At 37.1% G+C, this 16,960-nt stretch overlaps 1 protein-coding gene and 1 long non-coding RNA gene across 3 annotated transcripts in view; both read right to left on the bottom strand.

Annotated features, from left to right (window-relative positions):
• The window catches only part of ITPRID2 (ITPR interacting domain containing 2), a 48,648-nt gene extending 38,793 nt beyond the window's left edge, over positions 1 to 9,855 (bottom strand). Inside the window, exons 1-7 of one of the 2 annotated variants that reach the window (XM_056110209.1) lie at positions 9,617 to 9,855; positions 9,256 to 9,301; positions 5,522 to 5,571; positions 4,648 to 4,704; positions 2,319 to 2,358; positions 2,136 to 2,234; positions 749 to 957 (exon numbers count right to left, since the gene is read on the bottom strand). In XM_056110209.1, coding sequence (XP_055966184.1) covers positions 749 to 957; positions 2,136 to 2,234; positions 2,319 to 2,358; positions 4,648 to 4,704; positions 5,522 to 5,571; positions 9,256 to 9,301; positions 9,617 to 9,848 — 733 coding nt within the window. In that variant the 5' untranslated portion in view covers positions 9,849 to 9,855. The remainder of the gene's footprint in view (positions 1 to 748; positions 958 to 2,135; positions 2,235 to 2,318; positions 2,359 to 4,647; positions 4,705 to 5,521; positions 5,572 to 9,255; positions 9,302 to 9,616) is intronic. The other variant, XM_056110210.1, reaches the window with a different exon arrangement.
• Positions 9,856 to 10,522: 667 nt separating this feature from the next.
• The window catches only part of LOC130019775 (uncharacterized), a 49,087-nt gene continuing 42,649 nt past the window's right edge, over positions 10,523 to 16,960 (bottom strand). The window contains exon 3 of the long non-coding RNA XR_008791889.1: positions 10,523 to 10,563. This is a non-coding gene — a long non-coding RNA (uncharacterized LOC130019775). The remainder of the gene's footprint in view (positions 10,564 to 16,960) is intronic.

The following is a 16,960-nucleotide window of genomic DNA, read 5'->3' as shown; positions in this document are numbered from 1 at the left end:
ATAAAATTCTGAAATCAGATATTTTCCTTATATCTGAAATCAGATATTTCCTTATATCTAACTTAAAACTTTTCTCCAGAAGAGAAGATTTTTCACTCTAATCAAGAGACTTTACATATTTAAAAAAAAAAAAAACCGAAAGGACAAAGCATAGTGATCATACTGAATAAAAAAAGCACAAGCGACTGATCTGTGAGTTTAGGTCTTAGATTCTAAAGACTTTTCCAAAGACTCCTAGGTAGAGGTATTATTCTAATAAAGTATACATAAGTGCGTGTGTGTGTGTGTGTATGCATATATATATATATTTATAACCTAATTGAGAGGGGTTGAGGGTTATATACATGGATCTCTTAAAACTAATGATCCCATTTTAAAACTTCTGTTCAATAGTAAGAAATAACTAAAGATATAAAATGAGGCACAGTATTCATCTATTTTGGATTTATAGAAAAGCACCAAAATTGAATGATTTCATTTAATCCTAACAATCCTTTTCTTCTTGAGCAAGAGCAAGCTGAAAAAGCACAAGGTTCTACAAGTGCACAATGATCAATGATAACACTTAAAGCCAAGAACTGTGGAGGAAAAAATGTATACAACTTCTACAGAGTAAAAAATTCAGAATAAATGCTTTTGTATTAGTCTCAACAGTTAAATTTCCAATACTAGTTCTAGAAATTAAAGTGAGACCATGTTGATTTAGTTATTATTATAAAAATAATATGCTAATATTAAACACTCTTACTTGTTAAAGCGTAATTTGGATTTTCTACTTCCATCCGTTGCATTTGAGCACTTAAAAATACTTTAATATCTATCCCTCTGGCAAATGATGATGAATTAAAAAATCTGGAAGGAATTTTAGAAGCAATATCTGGTTCATCTCGTCCAAATCCAAGATTATAAAGAATTTCTTCAGGATCTTCCTCATAAAGTTCCAACAATTCTGAAACACTACAACAAAAAGGGAGGGAAAAAAATCAAGACATAGAATCTTTATAGTGCCTTATCTCAACATAAACTCATATTCTTACTTTCCTGTGATAAAATCTTTTTTTTCTTGAACTTAGTCCTATTCTAAATTCCTCCCTACATGGGGAGTTCCTTATTCTTTCTCTTACACTTTCCAATAAACTTTCTACTTTTTTCTGTATCTTCAGCATCTTTATACATTATAAAAATGTGATACACAATCCTTAAAAAAAAGAATCCACTTCCCTCAATCTGTGTATATTGGGTAAAGAATTAACTCCTAAGAACATACTCAATAAAATTTCTCACTCCTCACCTCATTTTTTTTGTCATTTTAAGAGACTCCCAAAGAAGTACTCAATAAACAAATTAAAGAAGAAAATACACTAGGAAGTTGTAAGAACTTTGGTACTAAGGCGTATTCTGTAGAACCTGAACTTTTCTGTTCTCTTTGACTAACCTAGAAGAAGGAAAAAAGGTATAACCAAACTATTCTCAGTCAAGTGACAGAGGAGCTTACTTTTTACTAGATCCTTTCTAAACTCCACTCAAGAAGTATGAGTGAGGTAAGCATGTCAGACAAAGGCAAAATCTTGCTCTAATAATATTGAGAATTAAACATTCACTACCCTCCCTTATACAAGCGATAATCCTTGCTTCCTAAGACAAACTGAGAAAAATGAGAATGCTAGAGATGGAACATGGATAAAGATAAATGTTGACTGTTTCAGAGAATGTGATCAGATCCAACATAACAATTTGGATCATAATTTAAATTGGATCCATAGGTACAAGCATTTGCTTATTTTAATAAAGATCTTAATGTTAAAATAAATCTATTGTTAAATATCAAGCTTTAAACTAAAAATGTTTATTTCTATGTCACAGTAACTCTAAAAGAATAGAGAATTTTAAAAGCAAAATTGACTACCATGAAGTTACTTTTTCAAGTTGTTGACAGTGTTCAAAATACTCATTAATGTACTCCAACAACATTATAAAATATTTGTTACTTCCCATCTTATTCTCTTTTTAACAAGCTTCATGAAACAGGATTCCTCTGACTTTATACAACCAAGTCAAATCCAAGACTGAAAAAGTGACCTGAGTAGATCAACCAAAACACAAAGTAATTGCACCATAATTTCAAAATAAGTTACCTCGAGACTGTCCCACTACTTTTCCCAGATCCAGTGGAATTCATACTTCTCCCTTTCTGATGAAACTGTAATCTTCTTTCTTTGGCCAAAATATTACTGCTGTAAAGAAAATTGGTTTATATAGAATCGTATCGTCATGTATGTACATTTTTTAAAAAGAAGAGAACAAACAGAGCTACGTACCAGTTTTCAATTCGAACATCAGATTCATGGAGTTGGTTGGCTACAAGTAAGAAGAATAAATGCAGATCACAACTGTTAGTAGGACAGTAATCACTATGATACAATCATTAAGAAGAAAATTAGTCACAGTATTCTATAGCTAATTGCTTAATATGCTACGCTCTAATCTTGGCTCATTAAATCTGCATAGTTAAAAGTAATGCTCTACATACAAATCGATAGGAACAAAACCAATTGGTTTTGGAGAGTGTTTTTCTTTGTGTGCAAGATTTAACTAGTTACTCCACCCAAGTAGTTGAAATTAAAAAAAAACAAAAAAATCCAATTAAATGTTTCCAACTTCTTAAAAATATGCAGTAGGAAGTTAGGCACATCATAAGTAATATATACAGTTTTATTATTAAATTTAAAAGCTGCTCTAAAAATTTTTTAAAGTGAAACATAATTTTGGCATTACTCAAGTATAAAAATAATTTAAGCATCACTTTCTTTTTTCATAAATGTATTCTGAAAATTTCTACTCATTATAAACTTTCTCTTTAAAATTGCCTTTCAATTTTATCCTGAGTTAACAAGTTCTAGATCAATATTGCCAATGCTGTTATTGTTTATATTTTACTAGAGTTAATCTTTCAGACAAAAAACATTTATTTCAGCCTACCAGATTGTTTTACTTATAATCTAATATATTGTACTCAACAGATTTTTGACTCAAAGAAAATATTAACAAATTGATAATTTTCAGTGAAACAATGTAATAGTTCTGCTTCCTACAAGATTCCATTTTAGGTTCTGATTAGCAAAAGACTATTTAATGTGAATGAACAGACTTTAATAATGTTAATATAAATGAACAAGTACAGAGCAGTTTAAACATGCTATATCATGAGGGACGTTATATTTCTCAAAACCAAGAGAAAATATAAGTTCAAGAATAAAAAATAGATCAATGATGAATTTGGGTGTTTATGATGCCTTAACGTAAGTTCATCAGTTTTAACTCATGACATACTCTAGTTAACTATTGATAATGGAAGAGGCTTCGCATATACAACTGCAGACAAAATATGTGAAATCTCTATATTTTTCCTCCAACTTTTCTGTGGCCCCAAATCTGTTATTAAAAAAGTCTAAAACAATTCAGTGTTATGAAACTACTAAGGCAGATACCAAAAGTGCTATTTATACTAATTGAGGTGCATTTATTTGTTTATTTGTTTTTGCTTTTTGGGTCACATCCAGCGATACACAGGGGTTACTCCTGGCTTTGCTCTCAGGAATCACTCACTCCTGGCAGTGCTCAGGGAACCACATGGGATGCTGGGAATCGAACCCACGTCAGGCACGTGCAAGGCAAACGCCCTACCTACTGTGCTATGGCTCCAGCCCCGGTGCATTTAAAAAATTACCTGACATCCTGAACTTAGTGATTGGGTAGCAATAAATTTAAACTCTTTACAAACTTTATTTCAGAAAAGCTCACATGAACAGAAATAATATGAACTATTATAAACACAACACTATTATGAACTATTATAAACTATTATAAACACTCTATTCTAGAGTTTTCAACATTATTAAGTTCTAAGTAATCTGTCATAAAAATTTAAACAACAAAAGATCAATGATCTAATCAGTGGATAAACTGCCCTATAATCTCAAGACTTAATATTTAAAATACCGATTAAATACTGCTTGTTTTTATATTGCATAAAGCTTTCTAGATCCATATTAAAAGATTATATAACTATGAAAACTTAAACAGCACAATATATTCTTAGAATGCTAATGCAATAATAATGAAATACACCGCAGCATAATATCTAATTAAATTCCAGTAACTTTGCTATTTTGTCTTAGTCTTATGAGAATCTAGTAAAAGAGGAAGAAGGAAAAAGACAGAAAACACTTAAATGCAAAGAGAAAGATAAGTTGCAGCTGTGAGTCTGCCATAAGGCTACCTCACACTAAAAATAAGCTTCAATTTAGTTTTCTCGTGTATAAATATTTAAGCTTCCTTCCTTCTGCAGGACAATTCTTCCCGCAGCTTTATCACCACTGTTTGCCCTCAAACAGTTCCTTTAAGCAATTCAGTCTAACACAGACATAGGAACATTTCACAATGGTTTTTCAGAGCAATTCCTACATATATCCAATAGGCTATCTAACTAGATCATTAACATATGAAAGGTTCTCCAAAAAGTGTGGAGCCATTCTCCGAGACCTTTAAAATTTAGCTCTGAGGACCTTATAACCTGAAACTACTCCACATATTGATTTTTTAACTGTGTAACTTCATAAAAATGCTGCTATTTAAAACAAAACATACCTTCAGCACCCAATAATAAATCATCTTCAAAGCTTCCTCCATTTCTCAGAAGTACACCTGAAAGAAACATTCAAGATTCATCTTGTAAGTGTTCTGTTCTTCCTGATTCCCCATATAAAATCACTGCTTTCGTGGAAACAATTTGACCAAACAAAATGCTTTTTACAGTATTGAAGAAATCTTTTTTATCAGTATGTTATTCTGATTATTTAATTTTAAGAAGTATATGCTTTTATTTTGATACGAAAGGAAAAAAAAAGCATCCATGGTTTGGAACCAGCTAAAAGTGTTAGGAATCAACCTACAGGCTCTTTCATACTTCCTCTGCCTCTGAAAATATTATTTTACAAAACATCCCTTTAACAGAATTTCACGGAAAACAGAACCCTGGAGCAGTGGTGATTACTTCTACCCCCTCCTATTATGTGAGGCACACAAACGAGATTTTCCAGATACAGCAAATATTTTTTTATATGCCTTGCCTCTACCTGCACATTCTTGTTGTACTTTGAACTTTAGAATTCTGTCTCGCACAGGTGGCAAAACTTCAGGTGTGGCGATTTCAGTGAATGTAAGCAGAGAAATGCCACACGAAACTTGACCTAGTTTGCTCAATGTATATATGCCTTATGTATACATATTTCTAGAAATCAGTCCTTATAATATCTGATCGGTTGATAGAAACAAATGTCCCATTGGAAAAGGTTTGCTGATTCACTGAAACTTAGCCCTGTTTATGAGGTTCTTCTTTTTAGCTTCCAGCTCAGAACAGCGCATTTTATAAATATGAAAATCTCTTTATACTTAAACACATACACATTTATTTTTAAGGGCCGTCATAAAGGACAGACTTAGAAAGCCAACTTTCTCTTACCCTTGAGAGTACTACCGCTTTGCTCATCCAGCGAGGCTCCCAAAGGCGTACTGAAACCACACAAACATATATACTTTAGTCGTGAAAAGCTGTCTGGAGCATTGTCACTTCACAGCCTTCCATTTAAAGAGTTGCAGCTCAGCAAGCTTCTAATCATAGTTTAACTCTTCTCCCAAAACACACAAGGAATGCAAGTGGATTACATAAGTGGTATCCTACTAACTAAGCAAATACCTATCGTCCAAGCAGTCCACCAGGAATGACAGAATCACAATTCTGCTCTCCAGCAAACAGGACCAAGAATGGCAATAGAAAATGATTCTTTCTACGCACACATATCAACGATGAAAGTGGCATTAAGGAACTGCTCCCTTCAATCCCTTCCCTGAAAAGAGTGAATAAAATTACACTAATCTTTATCTTGATGAACTTTCAGTCAGTGTCTAATACAAATAAGGCTCAAAAATTAAACCTGACTTGTAAAACCTATCACTAGCATTCCAAAGTACCACTTAAGTGCCTCTGAATCCTAACTACAGCACTTCTTATATGTAAATGAAAAGCCTGAGATTTTATTCTTTTAAAACGAAAATATATATCCTACTCTATCTTTTAAACTGAAAATATATCTCCTACTCTGTAAGAATTTTACTTAAAAAATCAGTTCTAGAACCAATTAAAGAATCAACCCTTGATAAAATTCTTTTTTTGACGCTTCCCACATATAATATTTTAAAATATAAAATATAAAACTTTTTTTCATTTTTTCCTAAGTGTACTACAATGTCTTACTTCAAAAATTCTATTTTTTGATACAAACATTTTGTTATTAAAAAAATTGCTGAATATTGCTTAAGTATTCAAATTGTCTACAAGTAAATATAGGAATGAATGGGAATTCTCCAAAAATTAGTATTTTTGAAGTTCAGAACAATCATGAGTAATTACCCGTAGAGATGTTAATAAAACCACTAACCTAAATTTCTGTAAAAACTCTAATTCTTTGAAGAAAAAATTTTTTTCTTCCTTGGTGGCTATCTTTTTAGGATAAAACACCGTATTAGCAATGCATTATTCCTTTCACATATGTCTCTGTGTACTAACAAAAAAATAAAAATAACAAAGTAGAATGGAACTGGTACACGCCATTAAAAACAAGTTTCTCATAACAGGTCTCTTACAAATTCTATCAAAACTACCTCTTCTTAAAATGCTAACTCATATTTGTTTTCTATTTAGAAAAAAATAAAACACCTCATTATCAAAACTAAAACTCCCTTTGAGAAAAGACAACAGGGTATTTTTTTTTCAGGATATTGACAGCTATAAGAAAACAAAGAATATTTTAGAACTTATGAGGTCAGAAGCACTGTATCAGATCATTTGCACAAAATAAAGGAAAATAATAGATACCCAAATCTGGAAGTAACCTAAATTGTTACACAAAATACAGATGTATCAATCCTGGCAGTCAAATATGTGATACTACCGTCAACATTCAAGACTATTTGTTCTAGCATTCCCTGGTACTAATGAATAGCCCTTTGTGCAGCATAGGTCCAAGTGCAGGGAAAAGGGAGGAAACTTATGAAGGAAGGAGCAACAGAGCACAGACTACGCCTACATGAACCAAGATTAGCAACCAAGAATTTTTATGTATGTGTCTCTGGAAAACGCTAACATTCATTTACCTCTTAAACTTGTCTTAAACGTGGACAGAAGCAAAAAAATCCTTTCCTTAATTTGTTTTACATAATCTTCACTCTTATACATCATAAAACATGTGCGTCTCCATTCTCTTGAACATCTTTTAATTCATCAACACACACACTTGGATTTAGACAATAATATACTACAAATCTGCTCTGAATGCTAGAACTTTCTGAGGATTCTAAGAGTAAGCAAATATTCTACTTAATACTACGTTTAAATCAAGAGCAAGACAACATTTTAAAAGACCTAGATAGAGCAGAAGAGAGAGTTCAATGAACTGAGCATATTCTTTGCCAACAGGAGGTCTAAGTTTGATACCCAGCTCCACCTTGGGCCACCTACCTACCAAGCAGGCCATCCCTCACCACCCCAACCCCTCCACCCCCGCCCCAAAGCACAAAGCAGGGTGTAGTACTCCTCAGCATTAATGGGCGTGGCTCCCTACCATCTCCCTACACCCCAAAATGAAGACCTGGGTAAAAGTAACAAAATCCTCTTCAGACCCATTTCTAAAAGAAAACATAAAAGACAACTGATTTCACATAAGCTCTCCAGAAGGTTCTAAATATGCTTATTTAAAATTTCCATTAATCAGAGATAGTAGTTAAGATAGGGTGCTTGCCTTTCATGAGGCCAATCCAGGCTTGATCCCTGGCACCCCACATGGTCCCTCCCAAATCTACCAGAAGTGATTCCCGAAGCACAGAGCCAGGAGTAAGTCCCGAGAACTGTCCAGTGACACCCAGAAACCAAAATAAAATAAAACAGCCATTAACCTTTACACCTATTTTGGTGCCTAATAGTTAAAGAAGTTGCACACCATCGTAATTTTATTTTTGGATAAACCATTGTAATTTCTAAAACTTGGTTCTTGGTGGAATCACCCAAGAACAAAGACCATCGTTTCCTAATTAGAAAAAGCAGCAATTAATTGCATTAACTAAAGGGTTAATCTGGGGTTCAAGGACTTCTCAAGTGTAACCTTTTCGACTTCTTAGAGGCAAGTTCTACACGTTTTGTCAAGTCTTAGAAGTCTTTCTGACTGCTCCCCACCTCCAAAAGGTTAAGGGCTGTGTAGTGAAGCATGTTCAGTAAAGTTCATTAAAACAGGACATCAAGAGAGGTGACCAACATTTTGTTTTTAAAGGAGGCAATATAAACTAGCATATATTGAGAATCATCGTCACCTGCTCCCTATAAAAAAGAAAAGAATTCTGAACCCTGAGCAGTGATCATATAATTAAGAAAAGCCTAAAATGAGAAGGAAAAAAAAATGTGCAGAAGCACCCTAACAAAAGTTAAAAAGCAACGTTCTCCGTAGAAATTTTTTCAAAGAACCTTTTACTGTATTAAGATCTAATTGTAATATGATTCACTGCCTCTGTATTTTGTCAAACATTTTTGTAACAGTTGCCAAAGGAGGTAATTAATCAAATTTATGTAGTCTGAATACCTCTAAAGTTCTATTCCCGTCAGTGAATTCCAGTGCCATCTGACAAATAAAAGTCCCGAGAAGTAAACTACAGGGACAGAGTTAGCTACTTTCAACAGTTCTCCAATTAAAGGCACAGGCATGAAACTAAAAGTCCGTTAGTAAAAGTAATTCAACTGCTCTAAAGCCCATCGGAGAGGAAAATGATCAGACACCAGACGCACAGCTGTTAAAACCCAAAGCAAAATCGAGTTATTCTGACAGATGGGCAAAACCTTCGGAACGAAAACAAGGCACGCGTCCTAACAGGGCACGATTCTGCTCCAGGCTCGGACCCTCGGGTGCCAGCATCCTGCAGCTGATCTGGAGTCCTCGCAACTGTCAAGTCACCAGGGTCCCCAAATAACCGGTGGTCACTACTTGCACTGCGAATCGCTGCAAGAAGGACGCTAGGCACCCACCGGGATTCACTTTCCGGTCTCGGGCTTCCAACCGCGGGGGACCCCGGGGGCACCGCGGCCCGGGACACTCTGCTCCAGCGTCCCCCCTCTGCGTGGCTGTCCCACCGGCCCCCAGCGAGGGGACTCACCGGCAGTCCTTGAGCCATGTGGCGATCTTCTCGTTGGGCACGTTTCCTGCGGGGCAAAGGCAAGGGGGACAGGGCGTCAGCGAGCCTGGGGAGCGCTGCTGTTGGGTGCGCCCGGGCTCCGCCGGGGAGAAGATCCCACTGGGGGCCCAGGACAGCCCGTGCGGCAGGTCCGGGTGTTCCTCGGCCGGGAGCCGAGGTGGCACCGGAGCGCCCAGGCTGGCGCTGCCAAGCAAGCGCGCAATTCAAAGGTCGGAAGCGCCCCCTCGGCCCGGGGCCCGGCCGGAGCGCGCGCGCGGCGCGTGCCCAGGTCCGCGCGCGCCGCTGCCCAGCCCGCCCGTCGCGGACCCCCGGGCGCGCCGACCTGGGTCGGCGGCCGCCGGCAGCTTGGCGTCGGGGAGGTCCTCGCGGTCGTCGCCGGCGTCGTCGTCGTCGTCGTCGTCCTCGTCCTGCGTCGTCGCTTCAGTGGACAGGTCCTCGGCCTCCGACGCCTGCCAGGAGCCGCGGCTCTGGGCCCAGGCCTTCCTCCGGCGACTCGCCACTTGCCACTCCAGTTCCTCCTCCGCCTCCGCCGAGGTCGACAGGGGCCGGTCCATGGCCACGCCGGGGACTCCGCTGCCCGCAGCCCCAAGCCTGCGCGAGACGCGGCGGCCGCGGCGGCGGCGAGCGGGGAGCGGGGACCCCCACCCCTGCGGTCAGCGCCCGGCCGGGCTGGGGGCCCCGGGCAGCGGGAGCCGGCGCGGGCGCGCGAGGAGGAGGAGGAGAAGGAGGAGGACAGGGAGGAGGAGGAGGGGACGGGAGAGGGAGGGAGGGAAGACAGGGGAGGGAGGGGGCGGGGGTCTGAGCCTCACATGTAGCCGGCCGGGCGCAGCGCGGGAGCGCTAGTGGCCCGAGCTCGAGCGGCCGCGAGACGAGCGCCCCCCGCCTCCGCCCACCCCGCCCTCCCCGCCTCCCCCCGACGCGCCCGAGCCCCGGCCCGCAGCCCTGCGTCTGCGCGCCGCTCCCGGGGCCAGCGGACACGCCCCCTTCCGGCCGGGGCCGCGGGGCGGGGCCAGGCGGGGCGGGGCCAGGCGGGGCGGGGCCAGGCGGGGCGGGGCGGGGCGCGCTGACCCCGCCTCCCGCCGGAGCGCCTGGACTGGACCGGGTTTGTTTGCTTGTTCCTTAGTGCCGTGGTCTTCCTCTCCGCGTCTCCCCCACTCAGAAATTAGAAACCGAGCGCCAGGGCTGAGACTCACTCGAGTGCGCTCCCCGGCTTCCCGACGGGTGGGTGGGCGGCTTGGGCTGACTTTCCGAAGCTGGGAGCGGGTCTTCCTGCAAGTGGGAGGGTTAGCGTCCCAAAGGACGGTGGACAGAAAGATGCGGAAAGAGAGATGGTGATTGCTTGTCCAAAAAGAAAAGGAAAAAAAACCTGAAGATGAAATTCTTGCAGGGATCTTAGTGCTTAAGGAAGTTATTTATTGCGGCTGTGTTTTCTATGCAAATGAATTTGGGGGAAACGGACTTAATCTGACTTCTAAATTTAAGTTGGATATATTGGCATAGGAAAATCCAGAAAGAAGTAGCTGAGAAAGTGTAGAAATATTTGGCTTGGATTTGGGTATTACAAGATGCTCCAAAAAAGCAGATGATCAGGGTTCAGAACTATTTTAAAATTGAAGTTGAGCTTCCTCTTGTTAGGTTTTAAAAGTCTCATCAGCAGAAAGAGGATCATCTCCTATTCGGACTCTAACATTTACCAATAGCTGCAAAGTCATAGCTTAATCCTGTTTTTTTCCTAGCTGTTGAAATAATATTCTGGGTCATAGATGCTGTAAATTGTAAACGGAGCTAGAACAGAAACACCAAATCTTTGTTGGCTTAACATTTTACTCTGAATCTTAAAGAAATTTCATCCTTCTGGAATCCTATGGCAAAATGTAGCTGTTTAATGGTCCTAAAAATGTAGGCCAGTGTCTAACTCCCTGTTGGAAAGGCCAGCTAGAAGGACTAAGACACTGATCTCATGGAGAACAAATCTTCACAGTTCAGCAGGGCCCTGCCACATCCCTTCCTAACAATCTGCTCTTCCCAGATGCAATTCTATCCTTTCTAGGTTCTGTTGCTGTCTCCCTATATCTTGCCACTCATTCTTGTTTTTTTCCATCCAGTGCTTTTATGATCTCCACGATCTAACTGAACCAGTACTTTTCCTAGAACACACTATCCCATCATCTTTTCTGGTTATATCTTTCCCATAATTTCAGATAACTCAGCTTAAATAATATTTTATTTAGGTATTGAATTGTTTAGTAAATGATATAAGTGGTATCTGGATATATTTCTCATCCCAGCCCAGACTGTAAATTGTGAATAGCAAAGAATAATTCCAAGGGTAGAGAGATAGTACAGGGGTTATGGTGCTTGCCTTGTACACAGGGACCAAATTTAGAGTCTTCGAGTCAGGCATTGCATCCAGTGTTCCCAAGAGCTACCAAGAGTGACTCTTGAGAACAATAAAGGAGCATTTATTAATATTATTTTCCTACAGACCCTATTTCCCTTTACTTTCTTTCCTTTTCTTTTCCTTTCTTTTCTTTCTTTTTTTCTTTCCACCCTGCCTCCCTCCCTCCCTCCCTTCCTATCATCCTTTCTTCCTTCTTTCTTTCCTTCCTTCTTTGTTTTGGTTTTTTTTGTTTGGGGCCACACCCTGTGATGCTCAGTGGTAACTCCTGGCACTGCACTAAGGAGTTACTCCTGGCGATGCTTGAGGGACCATCTAGGATGCTGGGGATAGAACCCAGGTCAGCTGAGTGCAGGGCAAGTGCTCTACCCACTATCTTACCTCTCCAGCCCCATTACAGTACCAATCCTATAAAAAACAAGAGTTTTCTTGAAGCAAATTTCCTGTTGTTTAGGTTCTTTGTATTGCTTAGTCAAAATATTTGCTTCGAATCTCTTTAAGGTCTTTTATATTTTATTTAAGTTGCTGTTTAGATTCACTTAAACATTTTTTGAGAAAGGAAATAATGAACTATATTTTATATTTAAAAGTTTAAAACTATCAAACTATCAGAGTCAAAAATAAAAAAAATACCAAACTGGAAGAACAAAATATAGAGGGGAGAGGGAATAACAGCAATAACATTAGAATAGAGTATAGCAACTGTTAAATCTATAATAGCATAGTCATATGATTTCTTTTACATTATCATTTTTAATGCACAGACTTGAGAGTAAAGAACTAGAGAGGGAAATTCTTGAATGCCATACTCTACATAAGAAGAAAACCTAGCTGTTTGGTTCTTAAAGAATTTTTTCCCTAAACAAAGCAAATTCACATTGCACAATAATGTCTGATTCACTGATACAAATTAGAAAAATAAATTTATGTTAGGTGTAGATAATTCTGTACTGCATAATACAAACTTTAGGGTCTTTGATTTCAAAATGAAATTTGAGTTCTTTTCCTATATTCTAAACTTTCTGTTGCATGACTAAGTTAATTTTTCTGAACTTCCTCTTCTTCATCTATGAGGTCTTAATTACCTTCTGAAAGTGATATCAGAATCAAATGGTATAAAGTAGGTGCTCATAAAAGTTATTGAGATTCTTATATATTACTGAAGATAAAAATAAGTTAATTTCATATGAGATATTTTCTATTATTACTGTTATGCTATATTCTTATACTGCAAGTATTATCGACATGTCATGCTGTTGTTTTACTGATATAAATTCAGTTTTTACAGTTAGGCTTGACAACCTACTGTACTTAACTGAGCTATTTTAAGAGTAAGGTTTATATCAAAAGTGAAACATTTTGAATTACTTCAGTTATTGTTTTGCTTTTACAGACTTCAACACATGCCTCAAAATTGCAAAACAGGATTTACTGTTGGATAAACTAAGGTATTTGGGGTTCGTTTCTGATATTATTTCTTCCCTAAAATCTTGACAGTGAAAAAATTATTTCATGTGTCAAAAATTATAATTCATAATCTGATAAGATGGCAGAATTTCCATTTATAAATTTTAACCTTATTAAGATAAAAGAGAGCTGGGAGTATAAGAACAGTTGAATTCCACATGAAATAAGCAGAACTATATTTCAATTGAATTCGCTATTCCAGTAAAATTACCTAGGGAAAGAATTCTACATAAAATAAGTTTAGACTACATTGCATGTTACATATCCTGGCCTCTTCCAATTGCAATGGATGTTATATGCCTAAGTCATCAAGATTTACAAGTGTGTGTGTGTGTGTGTGTGTGTGCATGTATGTGTATGTGTGTATATACAATTAAACTTTGTATTCTATTGATTTGGGGGCATACTCTTTTTTTACATCAATAGCAACCATTAAAATATGTCTAATAAATCATCTACTCTTAGTATTCTGGCATTGTGTTTATTTGAAATAATAAAATTGCATATTTAAGGTCTGAAATTTTAATTTATTATTGGTAAAGTTTCCCCATAACAATTAAAGGATTATCAAATTAGTTATTATCCTCATAGAAAGCATTAATACAGCATGAACCTTCTGTTCAATTTCTTTGAATTCCCCTTTACACAACAGGTGAAGAAGCAGGTGTTAATACCTCTATAACTTTATTTTATAATCTGTAAGTTACCAGTTTGTATATGTTCTGGGCTTTTTTCATATTGGAGACTTGTCATTTTATCACTTATTTTGTCATACTCAGATTACAATTTTCCACACAATACTAAATTTTCCATCTCCCTGGTATACCCTTTTAGACTGTTTTATTTTCAGTGCCTCAGTTCTTTGTGTTTCTGAGCAACAGGTAAGAATGGCCCATCTATTCCTCAGTAATAGAGTAAAACAAGATTATGTCATAGAATAAGGTTTTCAGTTTATGAAACAACTCAATGAATGAAGGTTTTAAATTCTTTTACCTGGACACTAGTCTTATAGGAAAGTTGATACATTTTTAATTCATCTGTGAATCTTTAATGTTCAAGAGTATAATTTTTTATTTCTTTTTGTATAATCCTAACATGGTGTTTTTAAAGATCTCTACATTTATTTAAGTCATAAAAGTTTTTAAAAGTCCCGTCTATCATAGTAAATGCTCACTGTATGCCATTTGATGCTAAATATTTTTCTAATATTCACTCAGACAACAGGAGGATATCATTATTACCTTTCCCAATTATGAAGTTCATACTGTCATCACTGTGTGACATTCTCATTCCATCCTAACTTAGGATTCATTTTCAGTTTTACGTATATAATTGCTTCCTGTTTAGACGTGTTTAGAATTTTTAAATCATGAATCATTTCACTATTCACATATCTGGAATAAGTATTTACTTATAAATATCCCTTTCCACATTATATGAGTATCAGAAAAAAGATTGGTGAATAGATGAACCCTCTATCAATTATATATTTTTCTTTTAAAAACGTTAAATGGTACAAACTCATAAACAACACACACACACACAAAATGTCCTTTTTAAAAATAATTCTAGTGTGTTCCTGAACCTGAATAAATACAAACTCCACTGGCCTCTCCCACTACATTTCCCTTCTCTAATCTCCCTTCTGCAGCTCCTTCATACCCATCTCAGAACAAACACAATCTGCATTCATAGCAGGACCCTTTACAAGTTGAATGGAGTTATTTTGGGTGAGTCATTGAAAACACAGTACAAAACCTTTTCTCACTCACTAGAAATGCGTTTTTAAAATAAAGCCAAAGTGAACAAGGCTTGGCAAGTTTGAGAGTAGACAAAATGAGGAGAGAGCCGGGTTTCTGCCAGACTCAGGATTCTTATAAACCAATTTTGTCTATTTCTTTACGTTATATCACCATTTTCCCTTACAATCACAAGTCAAGTTTATGAGATTGGACAGGTAAGACATCAAAATAAGAAAAACATGGACACTCCATTTCAATTTTAGCACAATGATGTAAACTATCAAATTTTAGCAACATTTAAATCCCATTTAGTACTCAAAGATACAGAAGCTGTAAGGATATATGTGTGTATATGACAATTGAATTTGAGCGTGAATTCAGTATATAGTCATTTTTTAAGATTGTTTTAGTATGTAGTCATTTAAAAATTGCCTTTAAGGTAACTGAAATTTCATATCTTAAATACTAAAATATTAAGGAAAGTAGAGCAAATTGAAAATAATAATCCACTTTCTAAGAAATGAAATTAATAAAATTCTATATAATGACTTGATAAATTGTGGGTATTTAATATTTTGGGCATCCAAGATTTATAAATCAGTGTACATTTATCTACCCACAAAATATATTACTCACCTTTTATCCTGGACTAAACTTTATAGCAGAAATACAAGGGATTATTCTTCTACAACCTGCCACAAATTATTTGAAGCTTATACCTCAGGAGAGGAGAGAACTTAGTATCATCATGGAGACTTTCTTAAACAAATAATGGAAACTCAGAACTCTTGCTACAGAATTTGATAGTCCTTAAAATCATCTTTAACAAGGGTTGACAGAGCGTTTTACTCTGTGCTAAGTAAGACAGCCAATATGGTGCCCTTCAGTTATATTATTGGCCTCTACACAAAGGGGCTATCCCCAAGCAGTGGGTCAATTCAACACTGTTTCAAGTAATTATACAAGTATTCTCCTTGAGCTCCCTGCAAATCAGATTTTTCACAAGACAGGGTGACAATTGTTGCTTAAAGGGAATGAAAACTGTGCTTGAAAGTTAATCTGACTATGGAAGCACCAGGGTCATAATAAACAAACACATATTTCCTGCTGTAGTTAAGAGAATGGCAAAGAACTCTGGTTTCCCACATTTGAAGGGATTTTCTTCCTTTTTTTAATGGTTAAGCAATTGTTCTCAAGTTATAAAATAAGTACTTATACAGCCTTCAAATCTTATCTCTCTGATCTAAGAATGATTTTATCTTATTGGGTTGTATTTAAATATAATCTACATATGGCCAAGAGTTGATTAAATATGTTCTCAGATAAATCCCAAACTATGAACTTTCCCACAATCTTGTTTTAAAACATACAAGAAAGGTGAAAGACACCTCCATTAGAATTTCTTTGGGGCAAGAAAATTTATAACAGCTCTATATACTATATCTGGCATGAATTACATAAGTACTCATTAAACGGCTTAAAGTTGTATCTATTAACAGACTATTATTAAATAAAATAGCTACAGGGAAAAGGTTAGCACTCAGTTTATTTTGCTTAATTTTTAAAAATCACCTGAGCTCCTGTCCTTCCAGTTTTTTCCTAAAAATCAAATCAGCTCAAATTGGCACTTTCAACCCTTCAAATGCTGTAATTATAATATTGCTGATGTCTAGTTTAGAGAAGTACTATGAAGACTATTTATTTCAGTAGACCCAAGGAAGCAATAGTGTTAAAAAAAATAGATACTTTTGATTGAGCACTTGCTTTGTGCCAAACACAGTATTTAAGATTCCAGTTACAGCTTATTTAATACAACAGTCCTCTTATTCTCACTGTATGGATAGGAAAACAAAGCTTCAGAGGTTAGGTTTTTAACCATGCTGCACACCATTAAGTAGTAGAACAGAACCAGAACTAAGCCTACACTCTTAAATAAGATATGTGATTGGACCATAGTAGTCCAGGTTCACTGTTATAGAAATATTAACAGGTACTCTCATCAGACTGGAGGAACTTTTCAATAATAACTAATAGCAATTTTGGCCCAAAAGTGGAAGGA

The sequence above is a fragment of the Sorex fumeus genome, unplaced genomic scaffold (genome assembly GCF_029834395.1).
Source record: "Sorex fumeus unplaced genomic scaffold, SorFum_2.1 ptg000009l, whole genome shotgun sequence".
Taxonomy (NCBI): domain Eukaryota; kingdom Metazoa; phylum Chordata; class Mammalia; order Eulipotyphla; family Soricidae; genus Sorex; species Sorex fumeus.
The sequence above is the reverse complement of the archived record's forward strand: the minus strand, read 5'-3'. Positions and strand labels throughout refer to the sequence as shown.